A 17,166-nucleotide genomic window follows, 5' to 3' on the forward strand; every position below is an offset into this window, starting at 1 on the left:
CAGAAAATATTTTTTTTGTATATTAAGAAATATATTTAAGATTATACAAAAATGGCCAAAAAATATCAGTGAAAAATATATTTTTGTAAACATATTCCAAAATATATTTTTTTAAAAAAAATATTTTTTTGTATATTTAGAAATATATTTAAAATTATACAAAAAATGGCTCAAAAAAATCTGTGAAAAATATATTTTTTGTATATTTAGAAATATATTTACAATTATACAATAAAGGCCAAAAAAATATATCAGTGAAAAATATATTTTTGTAAACATATTCCAAAATATATTTCTGAAAATATATTTTTGTATATATAGAAATATATTTTAAAATATACAAAAAAAGGCCAAAAAAATCGAGATGGTCCTCACTGCGGAACACAACATCCAGGGGGCGGGGTTGGATCTAGATCCAACTCCTCCCACTTTATATACTTTGTTCCGCCAAATGAACCAGTATATTTGCGTTGTTGCAGCCCGCAATTAGTTGCAACCTGTGGTCACCAACGTTTGCTCTTATCAATTTAAGTGTACGTTTGATTAATAATATAGTTGAGAAAGATTAATGATTTAGAAAGTATCACAGTTAGGTGTAAGGGGAGGTACGGACACGTTCCCGACAGTTTGATATCACTGAAGGGATTTATTTGTACATTATCCCACTTATTACACAGCTATTCCTATACGAGTAAATATATAAACTTATTTATTTGATATCTTTTATTAGCAAATTTAAAAAAAAAGTAAACCTGTTTCCTAATGGCTGTAAGCAAAGACGTTATAACAAGTTCAAAGTCCATACAAGATAAACATTCAATTTATTAATTTCTAAATAACATGCCATAGCCTATATATCTTAATAATTATGCATATTAATACTGTATCCATTAATAGGTCTTAAACTGCATGTGGTAAGATTACTAGTAGGCTTACCCGAAATGTTTTACTCCAAAACATTATAGCAAAAAACTTACATTTCACCCTAAAGGCACTACTTTTATTGTAGTCATAAGTGAAGTTAGTTATTATGTCAAAATAATAACTTAATTTAGTTACGACTAAATGCGGAAATGGTAACGCAGCAACACGTGTATGACGTGTCTTGTGGTAAAACTGGCGACCAATGGGATCTCTGGATCGGGATCCAGCTCCGCCCCTGGATCTAAATCCAACCCCGCCCCCTGGATGTCGTGTTCTGCAGTGAGGCGCTACTGAAAAAATCAGTGAAAAATATATTTTTGTAAACATATTCCAAAATATATTTCTGAAAATATATTTTTGTATATATTGAAATATATTTTAAAATATACAAAAAAATGGCCAAAAAAAATCAGTGAAAAATATATTTTGGTAAACATATTCCAAAATATATTTCAGAAACTATATATTTTTTTGTATATTTAGAAATATATTTAAAAATATATGTTTTTTGCTGTATTGGTATAACCCCTTTTGAATATCACTTTTAGCCACAACTGTATGTAAAAACACAGAATATACATTATGAACAAAAAAATTTATTTTAAAGTTCAATAAGAAGGAAATTGCATTAAAAGCATGCAAATACTGCATGTATACCTCCTGTCCTCCTCTGACAGCTCACTTAAAGTACTATCATCAAAGACAGACTCAATGTCTCCATTATGGCGGGTCACAGGTCGTGGAGGTTTGCCCTGCAGAGTGGGAGCTACATGGAGATTTCTGGCTTGGTTATCTAACATTTTCTTTTCCTCCTCATCCTCATCGTGTGCTGGAGCTCTGTCAGTGCTGAGGGGGCACACATCTTATTATGAAGTTGAAATGAAAGGGGCAACCACACAAAACAAAGGTGTACTGAAAACAATCAAATATCAACGCATCAGGAAGCACTACACATATTTTTGTCAAATCAGATGCTATCTAAAGGATTTTTATATGAAATACATCAACACAAAAATGTATTAAAATTCAAAACAAGATATTTTTCAAATGTTTTTCCTGTTGGCGGCATATGTTTTTAATTGTTTTCAATGAAAGCACCACGCTTTAAAACAACACCAGCACCTGGCAGTCTTTGGCCAGTGCTAAGCAACAAGAGTTGAAAAACATTTACTTTTTACAATGTCACTTTTTACTCAGTCGTCCAATCACAGTGGAGGAGGGATGGGCAAATACCACACCAACCAACTGGTGCATCACGTACAACGACTAAAACAAAACGATCATAGCAACTAAAGAGCTCAGCTGAAGAAATGCTGGCTGTGTGTCCACATTTTTTTCAGCTTAGGAGATTTGGTTTTTTAACGTCAGTTGCTGCCGTTTTTAAAAATGCAGCGCTCCTATCACAAAAAAATTGGAAAATTACGCTAGACCAAAGATATTTAATGTTAACAAGATGTGTTACTGTTATTAATATAAATGGGGGGATCACAACAGTCAGTATGGTCGCTCTAGTCCCGCCATCTAGTAAAAAGAGCCAATCGTCAACCGCAGTGGCAGCGCAGTTGCGCGACTTCCTTTAAAAGACTGGCTTGACTCAGTAAAAAGCTTTAGTGGACACCCATAAAGCATAAAGGTACGTAAAAGGTGGTACGTGGTGCAATTAACATTTGGATCACAATCTTTACAGACAATCTTTAATCTTTATTAAACTATTTTTAATTTTAGTTAGTAATGTTGATGGTATGTACATCTTACGAAAAGGTAATACACAAGTGTTTTGATAGCGCTATGAATATAACAGATTTTTTGCAGTTGATAATGTTAACATACTTAGTGTAGATTTTAATAATATTTAAATATTTTTTTATATATATATATATATATATATATATATTTGTACTATTTTGTATTAATTTGTTTTGCTGAAGTGAAAAATTGTGAAAAGTGCTATAGAGCTCATGCAAATGATTAAGGGGTTGGGCATCAGCACAAACGGGTTAAAATGAAAAATTATAATATAAAAAGTTTCAGTAATCTACCGTCTTGGACTTCTTGTCAGGTGTCTTGATGAAACACTAGCCTGTTTTCTGCCATCAGATATTCTTTCCTGAGGTTTTGAGTTGCCAAAGTTGGTGTCAGTTTTCCTTCCCTTTCCTTGATCGAGTTCATCTCCTACTCTGGATCCTCCAGTATCCCACAAACCACTGTTCTGATGTTCTCCTCTCATACCATCAGCCTTGTCACCCTAAAACATAAGATAATATTTGTTAAAAGAAGGATAAAAACATGCAGACATAAGACAAAAGACATTACATGAATGTGCATATGAAGGTGTTTAGGAAAGTATGGATGTAACAAATATCAAAGTCAGTTGATCGTGCAAAACATTTCAGAAACAAGACAACACTTCACAAACAAAAATGCCACACATCTTTTTTTACATAAAAAGAAGAAGAACTAAAACACTTCAACCCAAAGTCAACAGAGACATTTCACCCACAGAAGGTTAAAATGGTTGTGGAGAAGCTTCTCTGTTGAGAGACATCATGAAAACACAAACTAGATCTTCAAGAAGATGAGGAGAGATCTTCAGACAGATGAAGGAAACCATCAGTGACACACACACACAACAGATGAGGTGCGGACTGACGCCCATGTGCTGTCTCAAGGGTATCATTTGACACCAGCACAAAAAATAAGCAGATAAATATTTAATATGTGACACACTGTAAAAATGCTGTTCAGGTCACACTGACACATCACAACGTTAAGACAGATACAGGACAAGATGGACAAATGAAGGACCCCATGAAATTTGACAACGCTTTGGCTGTTACTGCAGCTTTACGGTCATCTATACCCTAACACACTCCTAAAAGATCAAATAAAGCACTTTTTAAGAAAAACTAAGAAAGTAATCCATTTCACAGGGTCTTCATGAAAGACATGAAAATGTTAATGATCATTACTACAGACACTGACAGGAAACAAAACACAACAGTTCTGTCATTTGACCCACAACACCTGAAGAGTCTTAAAAGATGACTGACAGATGATGTTTGAGTTTGAGATAAAGCAAAGGATGAGGCAAAGGAAAATATAAGTCTCTAAAAACTACTCCAGACATGTCCTGCTGGTGTCCTACCTCATGTCTGGACGTCCGCAGGCCCTCCTCACCCTCATCAGAGTCAGAAAAGGGCACATCCAGAATTTTAGGATGGACGTCCAGCTCACTAGGAGCAAGCAATGAGGTTCTGTGACACTCCTCATCTTTAGACTTTTCATCAATGTTGTTTTCTGATTCTGATGGACACTTGGTATTTGCTTTGGTTCCAATATCTGCAGAAAAATCTTCATCAGAAGAGGAAGAGCCCTCTTGTTGGACCTCATGCTTGAGGAGCTCTGGTATTAATTGAGGATCACTGGTAAGGCTGTCCTGATGAAGGTCTGCATCACTGATCTCAACGCTCGCCGCCCTTTGAGAGTTTTCTTGAGGTTCCTCAATCTGTGAGTCTTCCAGGCCGGACTCTCTCTGCTCAGGAATGGGCAAAAGTACAGCACTTCTCGCACGAGCAGCGGGACGCACTATCGGCTCACCTTCTTCCTCACTTGAATCTTCAACTTCTGCTACAACATCAAGCTCTTCATCTCCACTGCTGTGCTTTCCGTCATTCCCTTGAAGCTCAAAAAGGTCATGATGTTGTTTGGGATCCAGTTCCCCAAATCTCTCTTTTAGTTCAGCAGTCACATTTTTGTATTGAGATTTGGTCTCCTTTTTATCATTCTCCACCCAAATCTTCTCATAACGTTCCTCCCAGGGAATATCACCAGCGTTCTCCTCTTTTTCAGCGAAGTCTGGAAGCTCAAATGGATCATGGGTATGTGGGCTACCTACATCTAGAGAAGATGCTGGTAACGTCTCTCTTGCCTTGGTTTGCAAAGTTAGACAAAAGAATACCAACAATGAAAAACCACACAAGGGTCTGAAGGACTTCAGTTGAACATCTGACATGAACGTGTTTAATAACAACATATAAAGTTTGTCACAAAGGTTACTTGTGCTGTAAAGGGGACATTTCATAAGACTTTTTAAGATGTCAAATAAATCTTTGGGGTCCCCAGAGTATGTATGTGAAGCTTAAGCTCAAAATATTATATAGATCATTTATTATATAACATGTTAAATTGACTTGATTTTGTAGGTGTGAGCAAAAATTAGCAGTTTTTCAGTGTGATTAAATACAAATGAATTGATCTCTGCACTAAATAGCAGTGCTGTGGTTGGATAGTGCAGATTAAGGGGCAGTATTATCCCCTTCTGACATCACAAGGGGAGCAAATTTCAATGGCCTATTTTTTCACATGAATGGTTTACCAAAACTAAGTTACTGGGTTGATCTTTTTCACATTTTTTAGGTTGATAGAAGCACTGGGGACCCAATTATAGCACTTAAACACGGAAAAAGTCAGATTTTCATAAAAAATGTACACAAAAAGGTTTCATGTACTGTACTATGTAAATAAATCATCACTTCTTAAACTCAAAAAACTCTTTTCCCAAAGTTTCAAGTCTTTCCAAAAAACATTTTCCAAAAAACTGTTAATTGTATAAATTCCACCTGCCTGATCTTCACGTTCACTAGCGACTGAGCTTCTTTCACTTTCATCATCTTCTGTTGTGTGTTCCTGTCGAGGAGCTGAAGAGAAAACCTACATTATTACATTATAAATTATATTATTACATTAAATGAGATGTGTACTATACTAATGACTTTACCTGCATCAGGTTCTGTGATGTTTGGCAGTGAATTAGTTATCTTGGCTGGACTGGAGGCGTCTGTATCCCAGTCAGATTCTGAACAATGTATGAGTTAATTTTATCATTTGACACATCTTCAATAGTATTGTTATAACATTGTACACATCTACAGTACCTTCACTCTCTGGTCTCTGATTTGAGTCCAGGCGGAGTCGTGGCAGTGGGCGTGGCTTTGAGCTGGCATCCACATTGAGAGATCGTGGGCTAGGTAGAGGTGTCGTAAGTTTGATTGTCTCTGGATGTGTGTCTTTAATTTCTATGGTGTTCTCGTCCTCGTCCTGTTCCAGGGGTGTGATGGGGAACGCCAGGGGTGGTTGGTCAGGTTCCTCCTCCATCTTATACACTGGAAAGTTCTTACTGGCCTTACTGGTGGTGCTGGCCGAGTCCCAGTCTGAAGCATCTGTCAGGAGCATATTTAAGTATAGAGCTTCTATGTCTGCATTATCGAGCATCTTTTCTAATGCACCACGGCTTTGATGATAGCCCACATCGATAAAACTATAAATGTTTATGGAAGTACATAGGGCACAAGCACTTAAGTATTGCTAAGTATTAAGCTTAAGCGCTTAAAGACAAGATTGTTAGTAAAATGGGAAGATTGATTCAGATATTAAAGATTTAGAGATATCAAAATTACCTTCCAGATCATCAGCATCTCCCAAACCCAATTCCTCCATGAGGTCTGTAAGAAAACCAATGAGGTTTGAATATGAAATCAGAAATGTTACAAGATATTATCATTACTTAAAACTGTACAACACCTGTTTTCTTAGCAGCTTCTTTTGAATCCATCAGTTTATTGAGAACAGACACCGGCTCCCTTTTTATCACTTTGGGCTGCAACGAACAATGTTACATTTTATATAAAACTTGAATTACAAATTTTAAGGCAGCATTGCATTTAAATTCCTCATATTGTCATCAATATCTCATTTTTGTTTTCAGAAAATGCAGAAAACTGACAGAGATTACATCATTGTTTTCTTTAAATACTGAATTGTGATTGGTCGTCTGCTCAAACATGTTTGAATTCAAAATTGTGATTGGCCGTTTTATGCTAAATCTGCTTGAGATGATCTTGGTATTTCATTTAAGAAATATCAATCATGTGCTCACCGGTATTTCTATCTCCTTCTCTTCCTCATCATCCTCATCGTTTCTTAAAACTGAAAAGCAAAAGCATATGACATTTAAAACTTTTCCTAAAAACTACAACAAGTAGCAGAAACATAAATATTAATGTACAGACACAGGTCGCCATGTAGCAGGTGTGCACGCATGCACATGCAAAAATGGAGGTCATCTTAATCCATTAAAACACATTTGAGCTGTTCAACATGAGACACAATGATGGATCATTCCCAACATTAGCAAGTATTAGTGGAGCATCGTCAAAGACTTTACAACATGCCATTAACGCACGGATGACGTATGGGATATCGAAAAATGCAATGCAAGGCGACTGTAACAGAGATGCTGCATGTGATTATGGGTAATCCGGCAGGACAACAGCCAATCATGATGCAGCACAGAATGCCTACCCACAGTCCTGCAGCCTCCTAGCTGGTCTATACTTCCCAAAAAATTAACATTCCTCCCTCGGCTTACAAAGGAAGGAACGTATAAGAAGTCTATAAAGGAATTTAATAATATAATGATTATGAATAACTCTGTGCATCACTTTGCGCATTATGATTGATTAATCTTAATTAAGCAAAGCCATGGGAAATGTAAATCTCTTCTGCATATTTTTAAGCATGAAATGGTTGCAGAAGGCAACAGAGGCAAAGTTATTATGGTGTATGTAATAATATTTTAGCACAGTAAAGTATATCTCAATAGGCTTACACACCTTCAGGGTTCTCCTCGCATACACTGGACATGGATCTGTGAGATTTGGCAGGATGAGGTTTTTTTGTTGGACTCTCAGAACCGGACTAAAAAGAGATAAAATCACAACACACGTCAGAATGAAATGCACACATAAAACCTCATGAACTACATTATGTACTGAACTTAAAGTACCCTATGATTTTTATCAATATATCAAATTTAAACTAGTAGAGTTTAATGAATGCATTGCTATCACAATCTCACATCACTCCCTGCAGTACCATTGTGCACCACTAGGTGATATCTGATAACCCTCGGTGTTGGGAATCTTGTTTTCATGGCGTGTGTGATTCTGTATGCTTGTGTATGTACTTACAAAATGGAAATTACAGCCAACGAAAACACAATCTCATAAACCATAAACACAAAATCTCATGCAAATTCGAAAAAAGAATTATATTGCACAACTGCAATTGAAAACGTTTTTTCCTCGGATTTACAGGTCACCAGACATGCGTAAAAGTCACATGATCATTCTTTAAATATGGCGCGGTGTGTTAAATTGGATGACAAGACACAAGAGGTGTGTTCGACTTCATTTAGCATTCATTTAGTCACAGGAACTGTCAAGCGTATGACATCAAAATACTGTGACAGCAATTCGGGAGTCGACAGCTCTGTATGCTTTCGAGTCACTTTCACTGTATTTTAATGTCTTCTGCATGTTGGTAGTTTTTGGCATTGTTGGTTTATTTACAAAATAGCACTAAAGTTTTGCGCAAATTAAATGGAAACGCAGCTAGTGAGAGACCTGCACTTAAACCAATTCCAGTTTAAACCTTTTTTCTTAGGGGGCACCACCAAAAGCTTTTGCACCCGCGGCCGGTGCATGTTTTCAGTTGTTTCCAATGTAAGCGCGGCGTTTTTCAAAAAAGCTAGCAGCTAGTTGTTTTTTTCACGCTGAAAGCCGACGCTCAGCAGTTTTCAGCTTTTAGCATTGAGTGCCGTGAGTTAAAAAAGATTCAACTTTGGGTGAAAAGCTCCGATTGTCAGTTCTTACACGGCCGTCCAATAACAGTGGAGGAAGGGTGGAACAAATTCACAACAACCAACCGGCGCATCGTTCAACGACTGATAAACAAAGCAGGAAGTATCATAGCAACCAAAGCGCTCATATGAAGAAAGCTGTCGGTTGGTAGAAATAAAGGTGTCCGCTTGGCGTTTTCAGACGCGTTTTAAAGCTTCGCTGTGCACGGCCCCTTGGAGTGCCTTGTGAGAACTGACTTTGACAATCGGAGCTTTTCACCCAAAGTTGAATCTTTTTTAATTCTCTGTGCTCAGTGCGAACAAACCGCTGAGTCCCGGCTTTCAGAGGGGAAAAAGGACAGCGCTTCCATTGGAAACAATTGAAAACATACCCCAGCCGCCAGTGTAAATGCTTTGGTGTGCACGCCCCCTAACATATCCCGTACCTCCGAGTCCCAAGGAGAGTCGTTGTGTTCGTCTTCCTTCTCAAGGCCCAACTCAGAAAGGAAATCTGAAAATTAAAAAAAATAGTGTTTCTTATTACAAAGCTACCTTGGTGTGTTTATAAAGACTTGATGATGACATGGTCACTGACCGCCAATGTCTTGTAAAGAAAATTTACCCCTTTGCTTTTCTTTGCTAGTTCCACCATTTTGAGGCTTTTCACACAGTTTCTCCTGTTCTTTCTTTTCATCCTCCTCTTCTTCTTCTTCATCCTCCTCCTCTTCATCCTCTGTGGAGGATTCCTCCTGTTTAAAGAAATGAATTTCCTATCATTACAAACTTAAACCAATCTGAGCAAGCTGGAGAACCAACAAGAAGCGTATTAGTTAAATAGCATACTTAAAACAACATTTAACATAAAAGAAAGAAATGGTGGGACGGGCGAGGACAGATCTGTCAGGGCTACCATATCTAAAAGCTACAACTACAAACTCTTAATTCTAAACATCACCTCCCAAATACCTGCGAATATCTTTGCTTTGTAAGTCTTTCTTCCATTACATACTCATTTACACCGATCTGTCTGTTCGATTGCTCATAGTCTTCCTCAATAATGTCTTCTCCATCCGAATCAGAAGTGAGATTGACTTCATCTATGACTGTGTAGGGAATCTCTTCTAGTACAGCCGGTTCTTTTTCAAACACATCTTTTGGACGTTCATCAGCAAAGTTGCCCTTAACAAAATGATTACACTGAGGAGAGTCTTGATTTCTAGCAACGTTTGACTCTTGTTTCAAATCCTCTGATAGATGCATAACTGTTGAAGGAGATGGTCCGTTTAAGATCTTCTCCTCAGATGTGGAGGCCCTTGTAGTCTGTGGTTGACTTGCAGACTGGATGTCAGGACATTCATCAATGCATTCGCTGTCTTCTCGTGATACAGAATCATTTTCAGATACTTTGATTGAACCACTTGCAAAATCATACTGCATTTGATTCACTCGGCTATCTGATTCTTCCTGTTTATTGTCATTTACATATTGGTCTTCATCACTTTGATCATCACATCCAACAATCATGGACACGGGTATGGCTTCACTGTCATCAATCTGATCCATGTTTACAGATTCTTCATGTAAACAGTTCTGGGAATGGAGCTCAGGAGGATCTAGTGATGGTTTCTGAACCAAAAAGTGAAGTTTTTCGTTCTCCATAAGTTTATTTGGTGGGTTCGTGTTTGATGCTTTCTCTTCTCCATCACTTTTATCTGAGCCAGACCCCCAGGAAACCTCTGGACTGTCTGGTTCATGTAGTGCCATTAACAAATTTGTTGGTTTCTTTATTTTAGCTTCTTCCTCCTCTTCCACATCATCCCAATCATCATCATCCTCTGCAGTCGTTGTGACCTTAGGAGGTGTAGTAGAAATATTGTGGCATTCAGGATTATTTACTTCATTGCTGGGGTATAGATCTGGAATATTATCTGGAGCTATTCTTTGAGAGTCATCCCCTTCAAGATGTCTCACCAGCTCCTCATCTTCATCATCATCCCAATCATCTTCATTGTCACCATTTCTCTTTGAAGTTTTGCCCTCATTCTGTAAAGACATTTTGAATTTTGCAGGTAGTTTTGGACTTTCATTGGTATCCTCGTTTTCATCTTCATCAGAAAATCTCGCCTCAACCCTGACTGCTGACACGAGACAGTCATCTTCTAAATGAAGAATCCCTAAAATTGGACCTTCATAAAGTGACGTTTCAGGAATTGCTTGATTTACACCATCTGGTTTCTGAGAAATGTCTGCTGAAGCCTCTTGCTCTGCATGTTCTCCATCTGTTCTTACCTCCAGATGATGTCCTCCATGGACGTTGTCCTCCATCATGTTCATCTGAATATTTTTATCAGTCTTATAATTTATTTGATCAAGTTCTGATGGACCAAGAGCCTCAGTAAAATCTGGAGATAATTTAGGAACATCTACTGTCTCACCATCAATGGCATCTTCAGTTTCTTCCTCTTCATCGTCTTCCTCTTCTTGCTCAGAATCACTATCATCTTCACCTTCTTCATTCTGATCGTCATCTTCATCATCATTGTCACTGTCTTCATTATCATCTTCTTCTTCTTCCTCTTCACAGTCATCATCATCCTGCTCACCTTCATCATCCTCATCATCTTCTTCATCAGATTCTTCCTCTGGACTTTCATTTCCTTCCACATCTAGATTTCTACCAGAGGGCAACTCACTTTGACCACCTTTCCCAGCAGGATGAAATGGGTTGAATGAAAAGGAGAAAAAGGGAAGAGTTAGACATCGTCTGAAACAAAGACACCATGAGGGTTACCTTATAAGTGTTGCTGAATGGACCGGAGCTCATCTGGGATGGGTGGGGTAAAGAAGCAGGTAAGGATGCTACGGGAAGTTGGGTTGAGGAGCTGCGGGAAGGGAGGGGTGGATACTTTCCAGCTTTTCCTTCACTTTCTGACTCTGATCCGCTCCAGGATTTGACTGGATTCACTATGTCTACAGGAACATACATTGAAAGGCAACGCTCAGTACGCCTTTAAGTTAAAAGAGCCAATCGCCTCATCTTATTTCTTTAGAATGCATATGCACATCTGCTGAAAAATCATTTTAATATTTGATACGTAAGCACAGCCAACAGTTTCGCATGTCAGTAACATAGGAAAAGTCGCCAGGTGAACTGAGTTATATTAAAGGAACTACACTACAGGACAAGGCTTCAAATTACCGCACAACCACAATGCAAAACGAGCATCAGACAGAAGTGTAGGGTTACCCTCTATCTTTTCTCTTTTGGAGGCACTTATGAGTTTCTTCAGGTTTACTTTCTGTTTCTGTAAAAGCAGAGTTTTAATTAAATTTATTACATTATATAAATTCAAACTATTGCCATGTACAGGGTGACAGAACTGAGAAATACCTTTGGGCTGCAGTCTATCTCCTGATCATCTTCTGAGGAAGCCCATGAGTCTGCAGCTCCACTTTTTGATGCCCTTTAATGAAAAAAAATGGCATGATTACAGCAATTGCAGTAATCTCTAGAGGTTTTATTACTCATTTCTGTCTAAAAAAATCAATTAACTTCTTACCTGCTAATGGAGTCTGTGTGTGAAATGTCTTCTGTATCTGAAGAGAGAAATAAAATACAAATTACCAAGTAAGGACTGTGATATAAATATAACACAGGTGAGTGACCAAATAATAATAATAATAGCATGAAAAAGTTTGTTGTTTGAGCAACACTGAATCTAACTACAGTAGCTATTTGTCTTTAAAAAGGGGTCATATCCAACTCTTTTATTTTTATTGTCGGGCTCATACAAATGCCCCATAACTAATGTTGTTGATGTGTGAATGTGGGCACCCATGAAGATTTTTAAATAAGATGTTTTTGCAGTATTCCAGTTCAACACATTAAGTTTAAACCCTGCGATTTTCATGATATGACCCCTTTAAAGTCAACATTAAAAGATGTGTTGACCCCAACATCACAAACACAGCAGAAAGAAGCACAAATTTTACCAACACACCATTTTTTCTTTAGGTACCAAATAAACTTGTTGTTGTGTCTATTCTACAGTACATACACACCTTTCCCTGCTCCTGCAAAACTGCTTCCTGCTGCTACGGCAGGTGAGCGTGATATAACAGTGGAAACACAACCAAGCAAAATTCAAAACACTGCAGGTAATACTGCAAACCACTGTGACAGACAAACCATATCATACATATGTATAAGTGCGGACAAGACTAAAATCATTGATTCATGAATCGCTAAAAAAAATATTTCTCACCGTCTTTATCCAGAGCTGGTCCGCCCAGATGCAAACTGGCCCCGATACCGCCGGGGCTGCCCAGCATGGACGTCCCTCTGTTTTTACCGGCAGTGAAATGGGACGGAGACTGCAGAGATTTTCTCTTGGTACCATGCTCAATGATTAGATGAGAACAGCTGGAAACGAGAAGACACACATTTTTATTGTCCATGAAGATGTATGTTATGCAAATGTAAGCAGTCAAATTTTAAGTCCTTACGCGTGATGTCCGTTCATGACGGCATAATCATCAGAGGACCATCCTTTATTGTCTTTCGCTGTGATGTCGGCATCGTACTGCAGGAGCAAACGCACCATGCTGATTTGACCATTGCACGCTGCTATCATCAACACAGACCTGAGCAGAAAAATAAAGATGCAGGGTTCCCACACTTTAGTTAACTTTAAATTCAAGGACCTTTCAAGGACTTTCCAGGTCCAATACCCTCAAATTCAAGGACTAAATGTGGGGGCACATTTCAGGTGAGAGCAAGGTTTCATTGTGTTACCTTTTAAGAAACATTGTTACAGTTCCCTTTTGAGGGAACTCACGCTGCGTCACTGCGGTGACACTTTGTGTAATATTGACCAAACAAAATTATCTGGTGAGCAAATATGGACACCAGTTCATTTTTAGTAAAATGTGGATGAACTTTCCTTTGTAGTTCCCATCTTACCGTTGCTCTTGGTTCTTCACATTAACATCTGCGCCTTCTTTCAACAGAAGCTCCGTCATGTCTGTGTGGTTTTCCATCACAGCCAGCATCAATGGAGTGTTCCCATCCTATCCATCCAATAAAAGAAACACTTAGCAGGATTGTATTTAATTGTAATACAATCCTTTAAAACCAACAACGACTGAAACCTTACGCAATGTGCTTACTTAAGTATTACCTTGTTCTGGGCGTTGATGTTGGCCGCATGCTCCAACAGCTGCATGGCCACAGGTAGGGAGGGGATACGGGCGGCCAGGTGTAGTGCTGTGTTTCCATTGATGTCCACCAGGTTTGGGTCAGCCTCATGATCCAGGAGCAAAGAAACGCACCGGTCCTGCTCACACTGAACCGCCTGCCGAGCACCAAAAGACAAAGACATGCAAGTTAACTTTTAATACTAATATTTTTATGATTCCCAGAACTCCTAAAAACATACAGATGTACCTTCATTAAGGCGGACCGGTTCTGATTGTCGCATAAGTTTAGTTTGACTTTGTTCTCCACCAAGAACTGAACCACATCTGTGTGTCCACAGGCACAAGCGATGTGTAAGGCGGTTCTGTAGGTCCAATCACACAGGATTATGACGTAAGGGTCTAATACTTAAGACAGGTTAAGGTTTAAGTGCACCGAACATTACCTGTTATCTTTGTCTAGCTGGTTTAAATCGCTCTTTTTGGCCAGTTGTCTAAGTTTGGTCACATCTCCACCATACGCAGCCTTATGGACCTTCCCGAGGTCTTTCTCCTTTACATCGTAGCTGGCCGAAAGCACGCTGCCCGTCTCGGATGGGCTGGGGGAGCCCTTCTTTTTCTTGAAGTTGAATATTTTCTTCATGATGCGTGATGGCACATTTCCCTCAGCCGATCGGAGTCTACCTGACCTTCAGGTACTGATCACCTCACATGTCTCATCCTCTAATACTAAAGCCTGGAAAGAGGATTAGAGTTATTTAATAATGACAGAGAGATAACCTGTCACATGCAAGCGCAGCCAGTGTTCCTTGTACTACCAATTATACATTAAGTATAAATAAATGCATATTATTTACAGTTTAATATGCAGTCATCTGGTCTGGGTGTCCAGTACTGTAGTGCTACCATATTACAATGATGGTAAAAGATGGTAACACTAACAAACATTTTCATATACTACAGTATTTACACTATACTCTTAGATATTACAATCTAAGAATGTTATTGAATTACCATGGTACATGTCCAAAATACTATGTTAAGACAGTGTTATCTTGACTAAGATAATCTATAAGATAAGAGGAATATTTGATAATTTAATTTAACGTGTAAAGCAATGCTTTCAAAATATAAACCGCGTACATTTAAAGTATGTAATTTCACACCGATCAGCTCATCTTGACACGTTAATCTAGTCAACCAAATAACGCGACGTGGATACAAACTCACCTACATTGTGGTTTATAGTAAAGTGTCTGGTCGGCAATGTTGTTTTTAATAAATTAAAACAAGAAAAGTGTTCAAAAATGATGTTTATTATCAAGGAGGACGCATCGAGTTTCCTCAGACCGCGGAGCCGTTTACGATGCTAGCAAGCTAGTTGCTTCTGTTACCATAGCAACAGTATAATATCTTATCTTATTTTATCTTATCTTATTCTATTATCAAGTTGTATTATTACATAAACAAAACGAATGGGAATTCTGTGGTTAGGGTAAATGTTATACATGTATTAAAACTTGTATGTTTTTATATTTATTAATATACAAACGAAACGGAACTCGTTATGTTTGACACAAGTTTCCACACGGAATGTAACACGCGGAAACCAGAGGGAGAAGGCGGGCTTTAGGACGTCCTCATCCTCTATTGGACAGTTTAAATTAATGATAGGCATTGGTATCTTCCAATGATTACTCAGACTTTGGCTTGAGAAACTCGATTATGATTGGTCAAATCGCCTGATCATAGCTTGTGATTGGTTAGAGTACAACACGTTTTAAGCAGGTGGTTAAAAGCAATAACTTACAGGCAAATTACGTCGAAATACCGCGAGAGCAATTCAAGTAATCATATGGCGAAGGCTAATTTTGATTTGCTCTCGCGGTACTTTGACGTCATCTGCCATTCAGTTCTTTTGGCGTGAAGCTGAACGCACCTAATGATTTTGCTGTACCAAAATAAGATGTATTGCTTGTTTATTGTTCAAGGTTAAAATATTTAGAAATATTTATTATTACTCACTGTTATTTAAGAGCTATCATTTTGTTCTGTAACGGCTAAAGAGGTTGTGTTAAGTGTTTGATGCCTGTTTATTTTGCCTAGTAATATTCTTGCAGTATGAATACTCGTGTTTTCAACAAACATATGCACCAATTTCTGCATTAATTTGTCAACATTTAATTCTTTTGATATGTGATGTAATTTTGAAGTCAACAGTATGCACATAGGCCTATAGTCCTATCCATAGCATTAAACCATTATAGACAAAGAATGTTCCTGTCATTGGCAGAAAGTGCATTTAGCATTTCGAGTTTACTCTATCATGCCAGAATAAGCTCATTCACCCATTTGTGTATCTCAGACATTAGCTAGAAAGCTATAATTTAAAATCCTTTACCACTCTACAAACAATAGACTGTCCTGACATGTGGTTTCATCTTAGCAGCATTACTATACTGACTCTCTTTAACTCTACCTTTCATCATCTTTAAAAGCTCATTAATGTCAGTGTTTAAATCATCTCTAAAATGTTTACTTCACTTCCAGGAGCTGAATCAGAATAAATGAGATGCTTTGACAAAGAAAATCAAACAAGATAATGAACGAAAGAAATAAACTACTGTTTAATGCATAAATCAAGAGAAAATTTGGTTGAATATAAATTTTTGCTAATGTAGTTTCAGTGTGAATACAAATCAGGACTCAAAAGTGAATTCTGTCCAATTTAGGAAGCAAGATGTGTGTTGGAATGGGCTGCCGAAGCTCAAATGCTGAAATCACCACTTCTGTTTATTTATTTTTTTATTTTTTTTGCAGCCACATTTTGGAAAAAATGTGCTTTTTGAGATATTGTTTTGGTTTTTTTATGGCATATAAACTTCTGTCAATGTTCCTGTTTTTTTCTGGGAAAAGGAGAAATGTCATTAAAAAAACTGTATTTTATTAGTCAAATAAAAATAAAGATTAGTGAGATGGGAAGTAAACATGACTTATAAAATTAAATTAAATTAAATTAAATTAAATTAAATTAAATTAAATTAAATTAAATTAAATTAAATTAAATTAAATTAAATTAAATTAAATTAAATTAAATTAAATTAAATAAATTGATTACCAGTTAAAGCAATATGTGCATTATTAAAACATTTCCAATAAGAAATTTGAAACATTGAATTTTAGAAAAATTGCCACAGCCATTTAAACCTTGCAACTGAAATGATTTAAATCCATACTTATATTCCTTTGTCTCAGAAATTGTGAGTTTAAGGTTTAGTCCAACATAATAGTAGAATAAGTTCTCACCCTAAATGAATAAGTGTGGGATAATTACATTGAAGTTTTTTTTATATATAATTACAGTATCA

The 17,166-nt window shown here is 37.4% G+C and overlaps 1 protein-coding gene across 2 annotated transcripts in view; it reads right to left on the minus strand.

Moving 5' to 3' along the window:
• Positions 1-15,424, minus strand: part of ankrd26 (ankyrin repeat domain containing 26) — a 31,354-nt gene extending 15,930 nt beyond the window's left edge. For both annotated transcript variants that reach the window (XM_065277446.1, XM_065277445.1), the window contains exons 1-25: positions 15,029-15,424; positions 14,245-14,534; positions 14,049-14,163; positions 13,783-13,956; positions 13,566-13,672; positions 13,109-13,246; positions 12,868-13,025; positions 12,665-12,697; positions 12,163-12,199; positions 11,994-12,066; positions 11,850-11,907; positions 11,394-11,572; positions 9,225-9,351; positions 9,049-9,113; positions 7,596-7,680; positions 7,285-7,374; positions 6,860-6,909; positions 6,505-6,580; positions 6,381-6,425; positions 5,859-6,143; positions 5,702-5,779; positions 5,548-5,621; positions 4,070-4,852; positions 2,964-3,169; positions 1,582-1,770 (exon numbers count right to left, since the gene is read on the minus strand). In XM_065277446.1, the coding sequence (XP_065133518.1) occupies positions 1,582-1,770; positions 2,964-3,169; positions 4,070-4,852; positions 5,548-5,621; positions 5,702-5,779; positions 5,859-6,143; positions 6,381-6,425; positions 6,505-6,580; positions 6,860-6,909; positions 7,285-7,374; positions 7,596-7,680; positions 9,049-9,113; positions 9,225-9,351; positions 11,394-11,572; positions 11,850-11,907; positions 11,994-12,066; positions 12,163-12,199; positions 12,665-12,697; positions 12,868-13,025; positions 13,109-13,246; positions 13,566-13,672; positions 13,783-13,956; positions 14,049-14,163; positions 14,245-14,441 (3,422 nt within the window). In that variant the 5' untranslated portion in view covers positions 14,442-14,534; positions 15,029-15,424. The remainder of the gene's footprint in view (positions 1-1,581; positions 1,771-2,963; positions 3,170-4,069; positions 4,853-5,547; positions 5,622-5,701; positions 5,780-5,858; positions 6,144-6,380; positions 6,426-6,504; positions 6,581-6,859; positions 6,910-7,284; positions 7,375-7,595; positions 7,681-9,048; positions 9,114-9,224; positions 9,352-11,393; positions 11,573-11,849; positions 11,908-11,993; positions 12,067-12,162; positions 12,200-12,664; positions 12,698-12,867; positions 13,026-13,108; positions 13,247-13,565; positions 13,673-13,782; positions 13,957-14,048; positions 14,164-14,244; positions 14,535-15,028) is intronic.
• Between the last annotated feature and the right edge of the window lie 1,742 nt (positions 15,425-17,166).

Source organism: Paramisgurnus dabryanus, chromosome 23, assembly GCF_030506205.2.
Source record: "Paramisgurnus dabryanus chromosome 23, PD_genome_1.1, whole genome shotgun sequence".
NCBI classification, from domain to species: Eukaryota; Metazoa; Chordata; class Actinopteri; order Cypriniformes; family Cobitidae; genus Paramisgurnus; species Paramisgurnus dabryanus.